This window comes from Phaseolus vulgaris, chromosome 8 (assembly GCF_000499845.2).
Source record: "Phaseolus vulgaris cultivar G19833 chromosome 8, P. vulgaris v2.0, whole genome shotgun sequence".
In the NCBI taxonomy this organism is placed as follows: Eukaryota; Viridiplantae; Streptophyta; class Magnoliopsida; order Fabales; family Fabaceae; genus Phaseolus; species Phaseolus vulgaris.
The window spans coordinates 54,094,728-54,114,306 of record NC_023752.2 but is presented as its reverse complement, the minus strand read 5'-3'; the positions used below and the strand labels follow the sequence as shown (position 1 = coordinate 54,114,306).

General features: G+C 32.4%; 1 protein-coding gene across 4 annotated transcripts; it reads right to left on the bottom strand.

The window, feature by feature from the left end:
- Positions 1-231: 231 nt before the first annotated feature.
- On the bottom strand, positions 232-6,050 carry LOC137826366 (transcription factor PIF4-like). 4 transcript variants are annotated; one of them, XM_068632303.1, is made up of 9 exons: positions 5,707-6,050; positions 5,115-5,206; positions 4,127-5,027; positions 3,736-3,834; positions 3,588-3,653; positions 3,068-3,133; positions 2,691-2,984; positions 1,946-2,078; positions 232-943 (listed from the first exon to the last, which is right to left on the bottom strand). In XM_068632303.1, the coding sequence occupies exons 2-9, from the start codon at positions 5,183-5,185 to the stop codon at positions 924-926; spliced, it is 1,650 nt and encodes a 549-aa protein (XP_068488404.1). In that variant the 5' UTR covers positions 5,186-5,206; positions 5,707-6,050; the 3' UTR covers positions 232-923. The 4 variants fall into 4 exon arrangements, with proteins under 4 accessions (XP_068488404.1, XP_068488405.1, XP_068488407.1 ...); XM_068632304.1 differs by having other exon boundaries at positions 5,115-5,275; positions 5,707-6,004; XM_068632306.1 differs by having other exon boundaries at positions 651-943; positions 1,946-2,014.
- Between the last annotated feature and the right edge of the window lie 13,529 nt (positions 6,051-19,579).

The following is a 19,579-nucleotide window of genomic DNA, read 5'->3' as shown; positions in this document are numbered from 1 at the left end:
CTGTCTTTTTATAGTATTTTTTAGTGTCTCTTACATTAAATATTTTTTACTAACTCTTTTCTCTATTACTAAAATTGAAAAATTGAAGAGTTTAGTTTTAAAATTTCGAAATCTATAATCTTTATTATTCTATCTCTATACATTATAGACAAACCAAGTGTTTCTCTTATAATCTAAACTAACCTCTTAAGTTAAAAAACATCATTCTTTTTTTCATAACCTATAACATTGATATAAAGTATAATAACTATTAAAGGTAAATTGATATAGAAGTATTAACACGTTACAATATAAGAAAATCATAAAATAGAAAATAATTTTAGAGACAAAAAATAATTAATTGTTATAGTGATTAAATTAGAGACATTTTAGAGACTACAAATATTTTTTGTTTCTAAATTAATTTCTATTATTGTTAAATGGTTTCTAAATTATTATTTAATTAGCTACCAAAGTTTTTCTACCAAATTCAGAATATAAATAATTGGTAGTTAAAATCTTGGTAGCTAATTAGATACCAATTTAGAAACTATTTAACAATAATAAAAATTAATTTAGAAATTAGAAAAAAATAGTTTCTAAAATCATCTTTAATTTAGTCACTATAACAACTAAATATTTTTTATAAGATTAGTTTTTATTTCATGATATTTTTAGTGTTAATTTAGATTAATTAACTTTAACTTTAATCTACAAACAATAGAAGATTACAGATGGATCCTTACCCTAGGAGCTCTTTTCGTACCTACCTAGCCACAATAAACTGATCTAATTTATCAGAAGTTAAACATAATTAATTAACTTTAAATTGCTCCATCATCTCCAAACTACATAAAATGGGAGCACATTATGCTTCTAGGGCTCACGTACTCCAATAGCTAATTACCCCAATTGGATAATTTTTAGGTATTGTTCTTCACTATTCAGTTAAAGGTGGAAGAACCTGGAAAGTGATAAAAAAAATGAAGTAATAAGGAATGGAAAGGGAAGAAAACACAAACACAATTACCAACTTTGAATTAATTATGAAATGTAATAAGAATATGTTTAAATTAGCATAAATATTTATAAAATAAATAAAATAAGTTAAAAATTACTATTATTAAAAAATAACTTTGCACTTAGTTTTATAGTTTTTTATTTAACTTTTTAAAAGTTAAGATGTATAATAGTTTTAGTGTTTATTTGAAAAAAAATAGGTGAAAACCGTGGTTATAAGGTGTATAAGTTGCTCCGGTGATAAAAATTCTAACTGAGATTTATAATTGATATTTGATTTAAACATGTTTCAGTCAACCTAATTGAGTATAACTAAATTATGTATTAGTTGTAAATTTTTAATTTTAGTTTTCGTGAATTTTAAAAATGTTTTGTCACTAGTGACATGTCATGTCATGTAGTAATTTGATTATGTCAAGTGACTACTATGAGATGTCACGTAACATGACATTATATTTGATATAACATTATCATAACTTACGAAGAATAAAGCTTTTTTTTCTCTTTATGTTTAAAGGTTTTAAAATTTACGAAGAATAAAACTTTTTTAAAATACTAAAGTTAAATTTAACTACCTGTACATATATGTTAAAACAATATATTTTATTCTTTATTTTTATCCTTAATTTGTCGTAAGCCAAATTGAAAGATGCGTTTAGTCCATTAATTTTTAATTTCTATTTTAAAATTTAAGTTTAAAATAAAATATCAAAAGTGAAGTATAAGCCATGTAAAATGACTTTTTTTTTCCTTTTAATTTTAAATGAAAGAAAGAGAATTCATTAAATCTTATTTAGACATATAGGAAGCTCTTTCACGTTATTTTTTTTATTTTTAAAAATGAAATTACTTAATTTTGTAAGAATTTATTAAATCTTGTCCTTTAAAAAAAGGGAATGAATGTATAAAGATCGAAAAAAAGTTATATGTATATGTAGTGGCGTACCAGTTTTGCCACTAACAGCATCATCAACATTAGCTGTTCCACTCATGGGTCCGCTGCTATTATTGCCTCCTGCAATCATTGTTTCACTATGTTGCATTGCTTGGGAACCATATCTCAATACATTATTCATTGACTGCAACAAAAAACCAACATGCTAACATAAAAAATTAACTACAACTCATTTAAACACACAATGAGATTATGAGCAAAAATGTTTCGGAGATAGCCTAGAGAACTATTAAAAACTTCGTCTTTTTTTTTTTGGCAGATTGTTAATGTTGAATAAACTTTAATGTAATTTGTGAGTTTTAAAATTAAAAGTTACTATAAAATAGTAGAATGAGAGTTTGGATATGTGAAAGGTCAAAAAGTTATGAGTGAAATTTTAATTATATTGTTAGTGGGATTTTAAGGTCATAATGCAGATTTTTCTAGAAAAACTTCTTAAAGCCTATAAATAAGATGTTCTCTCAGTTATAATATGCATCACAGAAAGAAATACAATAGAGAAAAAATTCAAAAAATAGTGTTTCCTTTAAAGAAAATTCAAGTGTGAGTGATGGCTTGTTTTACTGCTAAGGCTTCAATGTGAACTTCAATAATTTTCTAGGTGTTATTTCTCTACCAGAAACACTATGAATTTGTATTTTTTTGACTAAATTTACGTAACATGCATGCCTTAAAAAAGGAGTTGGTAGTTTTTACATGTGTAAGAAGAAAGTGAAAAAAGGAATTTAGTGTTCACCTGAGAGGCACTATGCAGGAGATGGTAACCCATGTAACGTGCGTATTGTTCTGAAAGGCATGGGTTTTGCATCTGATTTTGGTAATTGAAGGCACCCAAAACTGGATTTTGGCACATTAGATTCTGGTTTGGCATCTGAGGGTGAGTGAGAGACATGGGTTGAGCATGTGGTAATTGCATTGGGTTGTGAATGGAAGGCAAAGAAGGTCCACCTATTCCCATTCCCATCTGTGACATATAGTGCTGAATTCCTGGAAACATAACTGGTGTCATGCCAGCCCCCATGCACATTACCTGTCACCAACAACAACAACTTTTGTTACACATTAATGTATATTCTACTAGCAGTAGAGTGAGAGTGTATTATCATATTGTACCTGCAGCTGAAACTGAAGTGATTTCAAGTATTCGATTGCCTCTTCTAACATTGATGCTTTGTCTGTCTGCACGTACAACCGTTAGTAGTTACACCATCCATCATTGAATCTTATGAAAAGTAGAACTATTCCAAACAAAGAAAGTGTATAGTGTCTACTGTGCTACTGAAAGTTCCATCAGTACAACAAAAATACCAAATTACTCTGATAAATATGAGAAAATTTCAAAATTACTTCATTTCAACAAAACATTCAACAAAAATTGTTTCACTTTAAATTTATAATAGATAAGATTGTCAACATATTATCACTCTTTCTTACTAACTAATAATACATGAAACCTGTTAAATATATATATATATATATATATAGTGTATTTCTTGTTTTATTTATTACATTTTCTTTGTTTTAAGGTGTCTGGTTGCACATAAATGTTCATGTATCATTTCTCGACGAGGTGCATGCATCTCCACAGAAAAGTTAAAATAGTGACAAGTCAACAAGCATTATGATAAGGAACCTTGTTACTGTTAGGTATAAGTTGCTGCAATGCTCTCATCTTCTCGTTGATCCTATCTCTTCTTCTCTGTATAAAAAAATAAACGCTGGTAATAAGAGTAAAGTTGACACAACACAAGTTTCAACTTCGAAAATTACAAGAAAAATACCCTTTCGGATAGATTATGCACTTCAGCTGCACGGTTCTTTCTGGAAGGCCTTGTCCGCTGAGATAACTTGTTTCCATCTGCTGATTTAAGTTCTGTGGCCTATTGCACATGGAGACACAACACAGCTCATCAGTCAAACTGTAACAAAGTTTTGTTTCCTTTGAGTAATACAGTCAGTGCTATACGAATCACACACGTCATTTAGTTCAATTATGGACTAAGTGAGTGTTTTACATGCTGATTAGTAAAAGCAAGTAATGGTTTCTTCTCATATGCATGTGTGTGGGTGGATGATAATCAAACACAGTAAATCTTCAATAAAAAATTCAAGGAAAAAAGCAAGCATGCATTATGAAGGTAAATATGGAGAGAGAAAGAGCAAGAGTATGACCTCACTTTGCTCCTCTACTGCTTCTTCTTCTGTCACTTTTCTCTTTTGGCCATGGTCTCTTGTTGATAGGGAACAAGTTCTTCCAATACCAGTACTGCCTGAGCCACCGGAAGATGAAGTCACAGTTGGTTCAATCATCTCTGATTTTCCTCTCTCACTCCTAGGAATTGGTCTCTGGATACAATCTACAGCTTCAGGCTCGGAAGATAAAGTGATATTATTAGTGGTGGTCCAAACGCCACTGCTTGAAACCCAGTTTACATCTTGGTCCTGAGGGATGTGATTGCTGCCACAGTGACTTGAACCAACCGTGATCACTGAGGGCTCTCTACCCTCACTTTGTGAGAGCTTAGCTCTAGGTTTTTGAGATGTTGAAGAAACATGTGCTGAAAAGTGAGGAAAATTTAGCACCTTCCGTGATGCACCAAAGTCATTGATTTTCTGAGATGAATCAGCAACATGAAATCCTGAAGCAGGCATAGGATTCTCTTGGAGTCCCTGAACACAGGAGGATTTCATGTTAGATGGTAGTGGTTGTGAAGGTGAAGGAGGATGATGGGGGCCACTAGGGGAGAAAATATTGGCAAACTTTTCCTCTTCCAATTGCCTGATTGGCATGTAATAAGATTCAACTTCACAAGGTGGTGGTAGCTCAGATAAAAGGTTTGAACAAAATTCTTGTTCTAAAGGGTCATCAAGAGGGTATTGGATCCATGGGGCTGCCTCTTCTTGATCCAAGTTGTTTGAATTCTCATACGGCCCACTGGCCCTTAATGTCGATTGAGCAGTTTTCTGCACCTGTCTCATGTTGGATGAATTCCCAAGTAGCCTCCTATTTTGTTGGCTGTGCATAACTACTTGCCCATTTTGCCATAGGAGTTCTACGTGTTCTTGGTCCAGCCTGTAATAAATTGACCAAATAGAGAATAATAATCAAGGAAAAGTTAATAGGGACAGTATCTTGCTTTGACAGAGATAGATAACACACCCTGTGGGCTTTCTCTGGTTGGTGAGACATGTATCACTCTCAAAATCCCAACCTGGAATAGTGTTGTTCATTGTTCACCAACCAGTTGTCACCTTGAACAAGAGAGGGGGGAACTTTAGGCTTCGAAAACAAACTTTACAAGCAAAGTAAAATAAGATAATCTGCATAGTTCAGCCAATTCAGTAATCAAGTTTCAAAGTGAAAGAAAATAAAATAATACTAAAAAGAAAGAAAGCCAAAGTGTTGAACTTGACATGCGCCAAGGGGAGAAACACCCAATGAAATGGAACCTTAGAAAACACAAAACCGAATGTTCAAAAGGAGACTTGGAATGGAAAATTACTTTCCTATTACAGTTGAAAGCACACGCTCACAAGAACAGAAAAAGAAAAAGAAATTATAAAATACAGTCAAGAACTAGAAAAATTACCAAACAGTGATCAACCAAAATGGGAAAAAATTGAGACTGACAGTTAGAAAGATGTTCCAAGTATAGAACTAGATTATCTAACCCATACACGTAAACAAAGAGACACAAACTAGAAAACTAAGAAGTACTGATTGTAAAATGAAGAAAAAGGAAGAACCCCACCTGAGTTATGGTAAAAAGACTTGTTTTTGTCTTTTGGTTAAGGAAAAAGCTGGTTTCTATAATTGGTTGAATGGAAGCTATAAATAGATGGTAATTAGAAAGTGATGAAACTCCCTCTTGGGCTTAAGGAGTTTGGTGACAGAGGTTGTAGCACGGTTTTAGCAAGAAGAGGGACAGTGACATGTCGAAGTACAAGGAGAGAAAGCAAATATGGCATGAGAAAAATGGTACTTAATAATGGTGCGGAGTGAATGGAGACGGGACCAGTTCAAAAGGGGGTCTGCAAGTTAAGGTTTCTGGCTGTTGAATATGTGAAACGCAAACAAGGAAATCCAATTCTCCATGCACACGGTGGATGCTATCTGAGAGATGATTGTGGTGTTGACACGTGGCAGGGACAAGGTGTACATAATTGAAGACTGATAAGGCTCTGCATTGTCTCAAAAAGAAAGGAAAAAGATGTGGTACTGGTTTCATGCTCATCTTGACAGCTACTAATCAAAGCCACCACCTCTCTCTAACTTCATTTTTTTCACTTGAGAGGAGTGAAAGGTTAACATAGAATCTGAGTCCTAACTTAAAAATTATTGTCATAACAAGCACTTGATAAATCTGTTAATCACATGGATAACATTGTATTGTGATATGGGATAGTTAGTTGACAGTTAAGTGGTCGTGTTTAGTTGACTGTATAAAAGGAAAACTTGCCATTCTCTGATTTATAGTTTTTCAACTGTTGTAAAAAACTTTTCCCTGCTACTCTCTTCAATAAAACCTCTTCTGAATCTCTTCTTGTTCAAGGTTCCCTAGTACTTTTGGTTCTTCGAGTTTCTTACAGTTCCTAGAACTATCTCTTCTATATCAATTGGTATCAGTCTGTCTCATATGCTAGAAAGAAGAGCTAAGGGTCTTTGTTACTTTTGTGACAGCCTTTTAGTCAATCTCACACTTTGACTCGCAAGAAACTCCAGATACATGTTTTAGAAAATAATGATGAAGATGAGGAAATCCCATCACGTGATAGTGATATGCATACCACAGATGTTGAGATGAAGGAACCACAAATTTCCATGAATGCTTTGTTTATAATTTAGGACCATGCGAATTATTGGTTATCATAATAAGAAGCCTCTTCATGTGGTGATAGATACTGGAAGTAAACACAATTTCTTTTATTACTTTTTCAGCAAAGAATATAATGAATGAAAAGGGATACTTAAGGGAACCCTTATACAATTACCATGAAACCCTCATCACCTAAAAGCTAAGGCTTCTAATACATACCTTCCTCATATACACCAGAACCTACCAACACTACATCAGGAACTGCACAAGCAGCTGTGATGCTAGAAAACAAAAATTCTAATCATAAGCAGCAATCCCCTAACTATTGCTGCAAAGCTAGAACAACTTCAGCAAGCTACAGCTACATGTTAATAAAAAACAGAATCAATCACAGCCAGAAAAGTCACAAATATAGCACGTCAAGCAGTTATTAAAACTGCTGGGAAGTGTCTCAGCATATCTGAATAGACAGAACATATGCTGCATTGAATCTGGCACACCACACCTAACAGAACCAATGAACCACAGCAGAATCGAAACTGAACAGATGCTGCATTGAATCTGGTACACTACGCCTAGCAGAACCAATAAGCAGAACCTTCACCTGCAGAATGAACATACCCTTCATCTGCAAAGTGAAAGAACCTTCATGTGCAGAATGAACGTAACCTTCATCTGCTGCCCCTCTACCAATTCTGCTTATCTGTTTCTGCTGCATGGGTGAAAACTGAAGCATCATCTAAGCATTCATCCATAGAGCAGCCTAAACCAACATTGGCACACATGGCTATAGTTGGTGGAAAAATCACAGCAGACTTAGAGCTGGGTTATTGCTGCTGCTGTTCCAAGACGAAACTTTGAGTTGTTTTCACATGCTGCCTCTAGTCAAAAGTCCCTCTCTGTTCCAGAGGAGTTATATTTTACCCTTATCTAACGTCCCTTGGCCCGCATGGCATTGACAATAGGTGCTGGAATATGACACACCAATTAAAGAACTATTGTATTGGCTCAGGCTCTCCACACTTTGGCACAAGCAATGAATATTTAGATATGCATATGAAACCAGACCCTTCCCACACACAGCAGCCTGCAGATTTGTGGTTCATATAAAAATTCATAACTCCTACCTTTAGACTCCCTTACTCCTCAAAGCACCTTCTCATAACCATAACACCCTTTGCCTGGAAGCAATTAGAACAGCCAGCAGAGGGGCCTTCATCTACTATAGCATCCCCTTATTTCAACGTCTGTCGCCCAAATCAGCTTCCTCAAACCTTTCACGTTTACCTGTAACTTCTAATTCATAGATGGGGTTCAAAACCCAATCCACAAAGGAAGAATTAAATGAGTGTATGTTTCATCATAACCAAGATTTGAGTTGTGTCATCTGGAAAATCTCTTCCGCATCTACTATCCTTCCTTGAATACAACACAGTTTCTTTATTCCCAAATACTTGTGACTATAGTTGCCCAAAAACTTTTCCATACCAAGTTTTGTTTGCTACTTGTACCAGATGAAAATTCTGAAAGTGGCACTTCAAGTGAAAGTGTTGAACAAACATTATGCGAATCCACCAGTGATAGTGTTGAACAAACATTATGCCAATCCACCTGTAGCACATAGACCATAGACTTTGTGCAAATTTGCATATTCTAGAAATAGATGTTGACTTGATTCATCCAGAGCCTGACACATTGCACATGTGGATGTGTTTACCGTCACCCTTCTCCTACTCAAGCTCATTCTTGTGGGGATTCTATCCAACAGAATCCTCCATGTCGTAGTCAACACGTTGGGTAATGCTTTAACTGTCCACATGCACTTGAAGAGGTCATAAGGTCATTATGAGGACCTCTGGGGTGATTGGCTAGGCAGGCATTCATACACTGATTCATAAGCTTCTACTTTCCAACCTATTGCTTTCTGAAACCATCTTGCACCTCCTCCCTCACAACATACTTTAGAAAAGTCTCTCCACCACCAAGATTGGAACTTCATAGGTGTTCGATTGTTGTTTACGTCCGTGCCATATTTTGAAACTAGCAAATATCTGCATTTCCCTTTCTCTTCAGTCAAAAGACGCCATCTCCACTTACCCAAGAGAGCATAATTAAACTTTCGAATATCTTTTAATCCCTGCCCACCCTCGTCTTTAGGTTTACACAGATTCTCCCAACTTATCCATGATATAGATCTGTTCTCCTTTCCCCACCCGCATAAAAACCTCCTTTGGATACTAATGATGCTTTTGCAAACTGATTCTAGTGCTTTGAAGAAGGACATGTAGAAGAGGAGTAAAGTTGTGATGACAGACTTAATCAAACAGATTCATCCTGCCAACGAAAAAAATCTCACTTTCTACGCGTTGAGTCTAGCACTTAATTTGTTTAACATTGGCTCCCAAAACTATTTTTTCTTTGGGTTACCTCCCACTTCTAACCCCAAGTACTTAAATGGTATCCTCATCTATGTGCAATTTAGGGTCTTTGTGTAGCACACTAGGGCATTCCTTTCAACATTTATACCAACCAACTTTGATTTATGGAAATTAATCTTCAGACCTGAAGCGAGTTCATATCCCCTAAGAATAACCTTCATGGTGACCACATTACAAAATGAATCTTCACATAGAAAAGGAGTATCATCAACAAATTGGAGCATGCAGAACTCTACCTCATTCATACCAACCTTCACTCCTGAAAGCACCTTGACCTTTAAAGTTTGTCTTACTAATCCGGCTAGGCCTTCTCCTACCACAATAAAAAGGAATGGAGCTAAAGGATCACCCTGCCTCAACCCTCTCATTGGTTTAAATTCCTCCGTAGGCTACCATTTACTAGAACAGATACCGATGCAGATTCTACACACCATCTAATCCATTGAATCCATTTATTATGGAAGCCCAACCTCTGCAACATATGATATAGAAATTTTCACCTTACCGAGTCATACGTCTTTTCATAGTTCACCTTCAAGCACAACCCACTCCTCTCATACCTCCTGAGATTATCTACCACTTCATTGGCCATAAGGACATTATCTAGCATCCTTTTATCCTTCACGAATGCTTATTGACTTTCATCAATAACCGAGTGAAGAACATTCTTAATCCTGCATGACAACACCTTGGAAATGATTTTGTATAAAGCACCCACTAAGGAAATAGGTCTATATTGATCAAGCTTTGACGAATCTCTCACTTTAGGTACTAAGGCTATAAAAAATGCATTACAACCTTCCGAGATGCTACCCGTTTCATGGAAGTGTGTCACTGCTGCAACAATCTTATTTTTTAGAATGTCCCAATGAAGTTAAAATTATAACCATATGGGCCAAGGCTCTTTGAGCCCTCACATTGCCACACCGCTTTTCGTACTTCTTCCTTAGAGAAGTTGAAGATGAGGCCTAAGTTATCTTCTAAGGAAAGAGATTTAAAATTTAGTGCACCAAGTCTAACCCTAAAGTCTTTTGTAGCCACAAATATGTCTTCAAATAACTTTTTCGCTTCTTTTCTATCAACTTCAGGTTCTTCACTCCACCGACCCCCAACCTCAACTCCTTTAACCCCATTCTTTAGTCTTCTCCATCTTAAAATATAATGATAGAATCTTGAATAGGACTCCCCATGTTTAAGCTAGTTTGCTCTAGCCTTTTGACTGATAAAAGATTATGTCTTTTTATTAGTCACCCTTAATTGGCTTACAAGTTCCATTATTTTTAACCTATCACTTCCCACCAGGTCACCATTAGCATCTTTCCAATCAAGTACCTTTATTTCCTTTAGAATCCTCTTATTGTTCGAGTCCATATGACCAAACATTTCGTGGTTCCATACTTTTAGGTCACCCTTCAGCATTTTCAACCTACCTTTAAATTTCGTTATGTCATTTCCTTCTACAAAATTCAAAATCCATTTATCTTTCACTTAAAACTTCTCTCCATGTGCCAAGCATCGATAGTCCTTAAAGGTTTAAGACCCCAGTTCTTAGTCGTGGATTTCACCACAATAGCACAAGGATCTAAAGGTAAATAGAATTAGAAATAAGGATTTGCTGTGGTGGAGAGATATGAAAAGGATTGGAGGTTAAAGGAATGAAAAATGAATTTGATGACAATGGCACGTGGAATTTGGGTACGGGGAAAATTGTAATATTTTGAGAAGATAAGTGGTTGGAGAGAGTAAAGTTAAGGAACGGATTTCCAAGGTTGTATGGTCTATCTTTAAATTAAGATAATACGTTGAATCAAGTTGGGGAGTGGTCTGGTGTTAGTTAGAGATGTAAGTTAGGCTGGAGAAGGAACATGCTTGTTTGGGAGTCAGATCAAGTAGATCAATTATTGTCTCTATGGGTCAATAAGAAAATGGTCAAGGAAGATGCTGAATTTGAAAAAGTTGATAATTGAATTTGGAGGGAGGGGGATTCTAGGAGATATACGGCTAAGTCTGCGTATATAATTTTAATGAGAGAAATACAAGGCGAAGATAGTTTAATCTTTAAACAATTTTGGAAGATAAAGTTTATCCCATCTGCACAGATAACTCCTTGAAGAGTGTTACAAATGACATTAGCAACAAGGGATAATTTGTCTAAATGTGGTGTTATTTTACTAAATAATTTATGTGTTTTGTGTGGTGTGGAAGAAGATTCTATAAATCATATGTTTTTTAATTGCAAAATTGTTTGACTTATATGGGAGATGTGTTATAATTGGTTGGAGTGTCGACAATTAATTATTATGATGTGAAATCACATTTTATGCATAACAAAATTCATTTTTTTAATGCTACGAGCAATATAATTTGGGGGAGTAATTTTATAACAATAATTGGGGAGATTTGGAAACAAATGAATGGATGTATATTTAAAAGTGATAGAGTCGATCACGTGAAAGTTTTCACTATTGCACAAATGAAGTTTGGTTGTGGATACTTGGCAAAAAAACATATAATTGATTTTTTTTTTTATTCAGATTGGTGTTTGGAACCTCTAGAATGTATGAGATATATTAGAAAAGGTAATTGAGTTATTTTTCTTCTGCAATGCTCTATGTAATAGTATTTTTTGACTTGTTGTAGACAAGACTGTGGTTTCCTTTTCTTCTTGCAGGTTGTTGAATGTGGGAGGACTTTGGTTTGTGGTTTGTTGGTTGGAGGGAGTTTGTAATTTGCAAAATATTGTCAAATGTTTTGGAGCGGAAAGGATGTGCAGTGTATGCTGGATCAAAGTTCTTGGATTGGTCTCCTAGGAGTGAAGACTCACTATGAAAGAAAGGAGCCTTGTTGAATTTCAAAGGTGGAAGGATGAAGAAAACGTAAAGCACTGCAGTGTTTAGTGGTTGTGGTTGGGGCTTTAGCATGAGGATATTTTGGTTTTTGTTTAGAACTTTTTATTTGGAAAACTGAGTAAGGTTTTGAATGTCACATAATGTCCTTATGAAACTTTAGATTTTTCCTTGCATCATCACTCCTATGATGACTTTTTACGGCAAGTGAATCGCGGCGTTTGTCAGAAGTAATAATTGTCCCTAAGGACGAATATCGATCCCACTAGGAACAATGAATTATCGAGTACAATATTCGCTAAATATAACAACAAAATAATAAAAAGAATTTGAAGTGATGATGTTGGCACTGATCAATAAGAAAACAAATAAAGAATTAGTTGCTTCAATTGGAAAAATAGGAATTAGGTTTCATCTCTCTCACTCTCATGTATTTTGATTAGCATGTTAATATTAAGTTCTTTGATTGAAATATTGATGCCCGTATAAAAACCATTTATATCGATTCCTCGCATATAAAATCCTTAAGAATGCCCCCTAACCATCGATCTCTCACATCATAATTATAAGAACAACTTAAAACGAAGCTCAGACGTTTAATAACAATTAACATTTCAAGTCTATTCCTAGCACTCAAATATGTTAAGTATTGTTGTTTAGGTCCAAACCCTAAAAATACCTCCCGGTCATATTGAGGATTCTCAATTTGTCACAAAAAGTTAAAAGTAAAACAACAATAACAATAATCAATCAATAACTGAATATTAATATATAAGATATCACCTCAATACATAAGAGTTCAAGCAGATTACTACCAATCTCAAGGGGTAGAATTAGCCACACATACTTCTAACACCTTTCATTCTCCCAATTGGGTTACAATTCACTCAATGGTGTTTTCCTCTCAATCTCGCCCCCTAGGGTTGAGCCTCTAGCCCTCTATTTATCCTACTTAAGGTCCAATCTTTCTTTGCATCTTTTTCCATTCTGGGACCTTCCAACTTTCTCTTTTTAGCTCAAATTATTTTCCTTTATTCCAAATCTTCAATCCTCCCTAAAAATCTGCAATTAACACCAAATTTGAGAATAAAATGCTCTTATTCAAATAAAACTCATAAAAATGTAAAAAGGTATAAATTCATAAATTAGGGATGATTTTATATGTAAATTAACAATAAATCCTCATAAGTGTCTATATTTTAATATGAAATATTACTGAAATTAGGCATTTATCATCCTACCAATGAATATGAATTATCTTACTTATTATACTAAAACTAAAATGAGACAAAAAAAATCACAAATTATTATAGAGTTTCCAAATCAACTAATTAGTTAGTGTATGCATTAAAAATCAGTATGGATCACTTACCTTACAGAAAATATATTGCATTGGTCTTCTTGTGACCCTTCCACTTAAGATTTTAATACCAATCACAACTCTAATTAAATGAAATATCATTATAGGTCAATAATATATTTTAAAATCATATTGAAAAGAACTTAAAATTTATTGTTGTAATAAGCTTTTCGTTTCATGTGCGATTCAATAAAAAAAAATCACACAACAATATATTTCTTATGCCTAAAGGTGATTAATTACTAATGAGACATGCTTACAATAAGAAAACCCAATTGAGATATAATTAACATTACCAAAAAAACTCATTATTTATATATGTCTTTTTAAGTTCCTTATTCATGTTTATAAGCATTTATTCCACCTTGGTGTTCTTGGACTTTTGAATATATTTATAAATTCACTTTTCCTTGCTCAATATTCAATTTGTCCATATACCAAAATGAATGAAATAAATGCATTTAAAATATATTATTAAATATTAAAAAACATAACTAAATAAAAAATGACTTACATTATTCGTGTTATATCACATAAATGTTTAACAAAGAACTTTTACAAATATCTACATTTGGTAGATAAATGTGCAATGGAACAACAAATATATCCACATCAAAAAAATTATTGTCTCGAAGTACCTAGAAATGTCTTCATCGCAATTATGGTAATTGATGACTTTTTTACGACAAGTGCATTGCGTTGTTAGAAGTAATAATTTGTCCCTAATGACGGATATCGAACCCACAAGGAACGGTTGAATAATTAAGTAAAAGATTCACTAACTATAAAACAGAATAATAAATAATAAAAGTTTGTTGAGCTTTGTTATGATGACAATGATTAATAAGAAAACAAGTAAAAGAGTTTGTTGCTTCAATTGAAAAAATAGAAATTGGGATTCATCTTTCTCACTCTTTTGTATTTTGATTAGCGTGACAATATTGTGTCCTTTGATTGATATTGATGCTCGTATAAAAATCATTTATATCGATTCCTTGCATATAAAATTATTAAGATGCTTCCTAAATATCGATTCCTCGCATATTTATAAAAATAACTTATCAGTAAGATCATACGTTGATAGCAATTAATATTTCAAATTTATTCCTAGCATTCAAATATGTTAAGCATTATTATTTGGGTCAGAAACTTATAAGTATTTTCCAATCAAATCTAAATTTCGAGATCAAGGCAAACAAACATTACTAGCAAAATGATAATACCAATCATCAATCAAGAACAAAATATTATATTTAGATATCACCTCAATGCATAAGAGTTTGAATAGACTTCTCAATCCCAAAGGGTAAACTTAGTCACACATGATGGTTGTTACAAGCAGGGAGAGCAGGAAAAGAAGTTTCGGAATGTTTCTCCTTGACAACTACCTCCTCTAGGATTTTCTAACAACTTTTATTCTCTCAATTGGATTACAATTCACTCAATGGTGTTTTCCTCTCAATCTTGCACGCCTAGGGTTGTGCCTCAAGCCCCCTATTTAACCTAATTTGTTTGGGCTTAAGTGAGTTCTCGGCACTAATGGGCTCACTTGGGTGAGTTTCACGTAAAAATGTCCAAAGTTATTGGGTCAAATTTCAGTAATATTTCATATTAAAATATAAACACTTATGGGTATTAATTGATAAAATAAGTATAATATAACCCCTAATTTAAGAATTTATACTTTTTACATATTTTGTGATTTTAATTTAAATAAGAACGATTTATTCCCAAATTTGTGTTAATTTCAAGATTCTAGGAAAAAATGAAGATAACTGGGCAAAAGGAGAATATACAAAACTAAAAAGGGAAAGTTGGAATGCACCAACATCACCAAAGCTACCCCAAACTCGTAAAAAACCAAGATGCCACTAGTGGATCTCGCTCAAGGGAGCTCAATCTCGCTTGAGCGAGTTGCTTTAGTAACATTGGGCAGTTTTACGTGTTTCTTAAATGAAAATGTGAATGATGAGGATGTACTAATTAAAAACATGGTGAAATTGATGATAGTAAAATCTGAGAAATAATGGGATGAATATAGTGTTGTCTTGTATTTGGTGCAATTTTAGACCCAAGGATGAAGTTAGAAACATTGGGTTTTTGCTTTGAAAATTTTGATTCACTTACTTGGGAGCTGAAATTGAAAAAGATCAAGGAAAAATTATACAAACTTTTTGCTGAATATTCTACCAAATATTTGACAACATCATCAACTATTCAAAAGCATAAGCAAGGACAATCTCCATCTTCATCTATGTCTAAACCAAGTTTTTTTTTATGTAAGTTACTTACTTTAATAATGCAGTTCAATTCCTTTTTAATTTTTTTGCAGCGGTCCATTATCCATGATACTAACTTATTACATCATAATAGGAATTAAAAATGTGCAAGCTTCAAGTAGTTAATAAAGCTAGAAGGACATAACTTAACACTTATTTGGATTAACCAACTTTGGATTTTGACTTTTTAGAGCAGATGGATGAGTTAGAATGGTGGAAAAATAATAGTCAACTATTTTCCAATCTTGCTTTAATGGCAAGAGATTTGTTGAGCATCCCTATAAACACAGTTGCATCAGAATAGCATTTAGCATTGGTTCTCAAATTCCTAATAAGTATAGAAATCGTCTTTTTCCCAAAAATGTGGAAGCAATAATTTGTACTTCTAGTTGGAAGCATGTATTTTCTTAGGGTAATTCAATTATTTTAAATGATCTTATTTTTATTGTACTATTTTTATTTTAAATTAATTAATTCAGTGTCATTGTTTAAATGACACGGAAGAATATAATTATCAAAAAGTGGATGAAAGTTCTTCTAATGATGCATTCAATGTTATTGAAATGGAAGAATATTGATGTTTTTGAATTGGTTATGTTTAATGTAGTGGTGTAGTTGTTTGTTGTTTGGGTATGTTTTGAAATGGAAGAATATTCATGTTTGATGTTTTATCTTAATTGAATTATTGATGTTTGACTTTGTTTGAAATGGAAGAAAAAAATATTGATGTTTGATGTTTTATATCAGTATCAAACATAAGTTCATTTTTTTTATTCAATTGTAATCAATTTGTATTCAAAAAAAATATATTTATTGAATTTTATATTCAATTTTTCAGTAAGCAATGCAAAAAAAATAACAAATATTTATATTGAATTCCTTTATATTCAATTTTTTTATAATTATTGAATTTGTATATTCAATTTTTCAGTAGCAAAAAGTTACAAATATTTTTATTGAATTTTTTTATTCGGGAGAGAAATTAGTTTGTATTCATTACGCAGGACAGATCAAATACGAGACGACCTATGCAAAACAGAACAACCCGCACCCTAATAACATTTAGTTTATGTGAGAAAGATCAAATAATATTAAATCTTTCCTCCAAATGTTATTCTCAATGCATTTGTTTTTGTCTCTTTCAAAACATAATGTTAATATTATTTATTTGTTCATGTACTTGCTAGCCATTTTGGAGTGTCAATGCAACTTTATCCATCTTGACATTTATTAAATATTTTTTTTATAATATATGATATATCTTTATATTTATCACTTGGTTGCGTTAGCTGATAGTAGACCTAATTTCTAAGGAAAGAGAAGATGCTAATGTGGATATTTGTTCTCCCAATACATGAAAACTATGTGATGTGAACCTTACAAAGTTTTATCTTTCATTACTACTAAAAGGAGAAATTTTAAATATCATTTTACCAAAAAGTATGTTTTTGAACATTTTAAATAATTAACTCTCCTTGTATAAAGTACCATATAAGAGAAGGAACAAAATGCATATCCATTATACTCAATTAGACTAAATTTGAAAACTACCCCACTTATTTTTCTAATAGGAAAATGTAGAGTTTACTAATTATCAAACTAACGTGAAAGTCTTTTAAGAGATTCAATCCTCAACAATTTTATCTAGCTAAATTTAATGGGAGAATAAAAAATAATCAAGATTTATAATTTGGTTCCAAATAATTTTGTAATCTCTAAAGAATTTTGTCAAATCTTGAGACTTGAAACAATGTTGATGATTAAGTATTAAGTTTTGTTTTAAATTTTAATAATATATATATATATATATGTAATAAAGTTTGAAAACCTAAATTGAAATTGGTATGGGAAGAAGGGATGGTGTGTGAAACCTTGAGGTCCACCAACTAACTTCTACCTAACCAAATCCATATTGAATTCTTCTATTCACACACTCCACCTATTACCAACTTATGTTTGCAAATCACATACCAATTTAATGCCTCATTTAATGTTTTTTTGTGTGCCTTTTCTTGATACTTTCAAATCACTCCCTTCTCCTTCACACTTAAATTAACTATTAATGCTTTCCATTTTTAGATAAATGTGTAAAAATAAAGTATTGTTTATTACATTTGACTAAATAGATTGAACTGTGTGTACAGAACTTTCCAACTCCAACATCACTTCAGTGTACAGTAATAATGTGTTGTTGATTTTATGTATTTACTCTTTGAACACCATATATTAAGACAATGAGTTTGTTCATTATTAAAAATTAAATTTCCTTGTCTTTCATTTTGCATGCTTTATCATTTACCAACAACCCACTGAGCCATTACCTCTTCTGTGTAAAATCATTGACCAACTTCACTCAAATCTCAAAACTTGTTTTTTTTTTTTTGCTTAAGTGAGTAATTGAGCTGAAATTGCTGTAGACAAGTGGCCCAAACTCAGAATTGAGAGGAAACATTGGGCTGGTTTAGAATTTATTTCTTTTTAGGCAATTTCTTCCTGCATTATATCAACTATAACCTGCACTCTATCATTTTAAAAAAAACTAAAATTATCCTTATTCTGGATTTAAAAATCCGGAATAGTAAATATAATTCAAAAATAAAAAAGTACATTCCAGATAAAAAAATTCAGAACACAAAATTAAAAATGCATTTTGGATAAAAACTTCCGAAATTCAAAAATATGTTTCGGATATCCAAATTCAGAATATTTCTGAATAAAAAAATTTAGAAGTAATTTTTATTTACACCCTCTTTTTATTTAAGGTTATTTTCATCATTTTAAAGAAATATTTTTGTCATTTTCAATGGAAGAATTTGTCTTCTTTTTAAGAAGAGGGGAGTCCATATTGTATGGTTTTTAAACACTTTTTCTTGTTAATTTCCTCCAACTCCATATTTTATTTTTACACCCCACTAAATATGAAAGTTCATATTTTATCCATTTTAGATTGTCCAATCTAGAATTTATTTTTCACTTTCGGATTATATAATAAAAAAGTTATTCAGATTTTATAATTCAAAAACTAAAATTATACAACTGAAAGTAAAAATGACTTATGGATACTTCAATTCAAAAGTTTTTTTTAAAGAAAAAATTATTTTCAAATTGTGTTATCCAGAAGTTAAAAATATTAACAAAGAATGATTTCTGAATTATACAATATGTATTATCTTCCAATGAATTATACAATATGTATTATCTTCCAAATTGAGATTTGTTATATTTATTGGGGGTGGAGGATGAAAATATGAAGGTGGAGATGTCCTTATAGAAGTGCAACTTGGTTACTTTGATGTTTTTGTAGGCTACTTTGCTTCTGCTATATATAATTGTTTGTATCCTTTTCTGAAACGCAAGCTTTATACATATATCTGTAATGTCTCCCTGACTTTTTCTCTTATCTGGACTTTTTTAAGCAATAAACACCTTTTGGTGTATGCGGTGAGAAGTAAAGCAGAAAACAATGAAAAAAATCATATTTTTTATACAATTAAAAAAGCATATAAGATGAGGATATACTATCAATAAGCCACATTTGAAATCTTCTGTGTAAAAAGGTGCTTGGCTTCTCCTTTGTGGTTGAAAATGATCAATGGTTTTCCCTCATTGGAGATAAGATGGCTAAAGCAATTGCCATAAACCTCTGAGTAATATTTTTAATTTCTTCTTCACATCAAAAACTTTTGATTTATGTTTGCCAAATATGGTTCTGCCAGCCATAAGACTGAAAACAGAGAACTTGAAGCTACACATATAAAATTCATGTATATAATCATAATAAGTTCATTAAAAGAAACAAATGCTTGCTTTCTTTCAACAATATTATGTGTATGTGTGTGTTTACTCACTCATGATCATATATAAAGTGAAAGACACCAAAAAGAG

Coding starts and splice junctions, on each gene's coding strand:
- LOC137826366 (XM_068632303.1), bottom strand. CDS start 5,185: ATGAACAACACTATTCCAGGTTGGGATTTTGAGAGTGATACATGTCTC. Junction 5,028..5,114: donor AACCAGAGAAAGCCCACAGG/GTGTGTTATCTA, acceptor AATTTATTACAG/GCTGGACCAAGAACACGTAG. Junction 3,835..4,126: donor CAGTAGAGGAGCAAAGTGAG/GTCATACTCTTG, acceptor CATGTGCAATAG/GCCACAGAACTTAAATCAGC.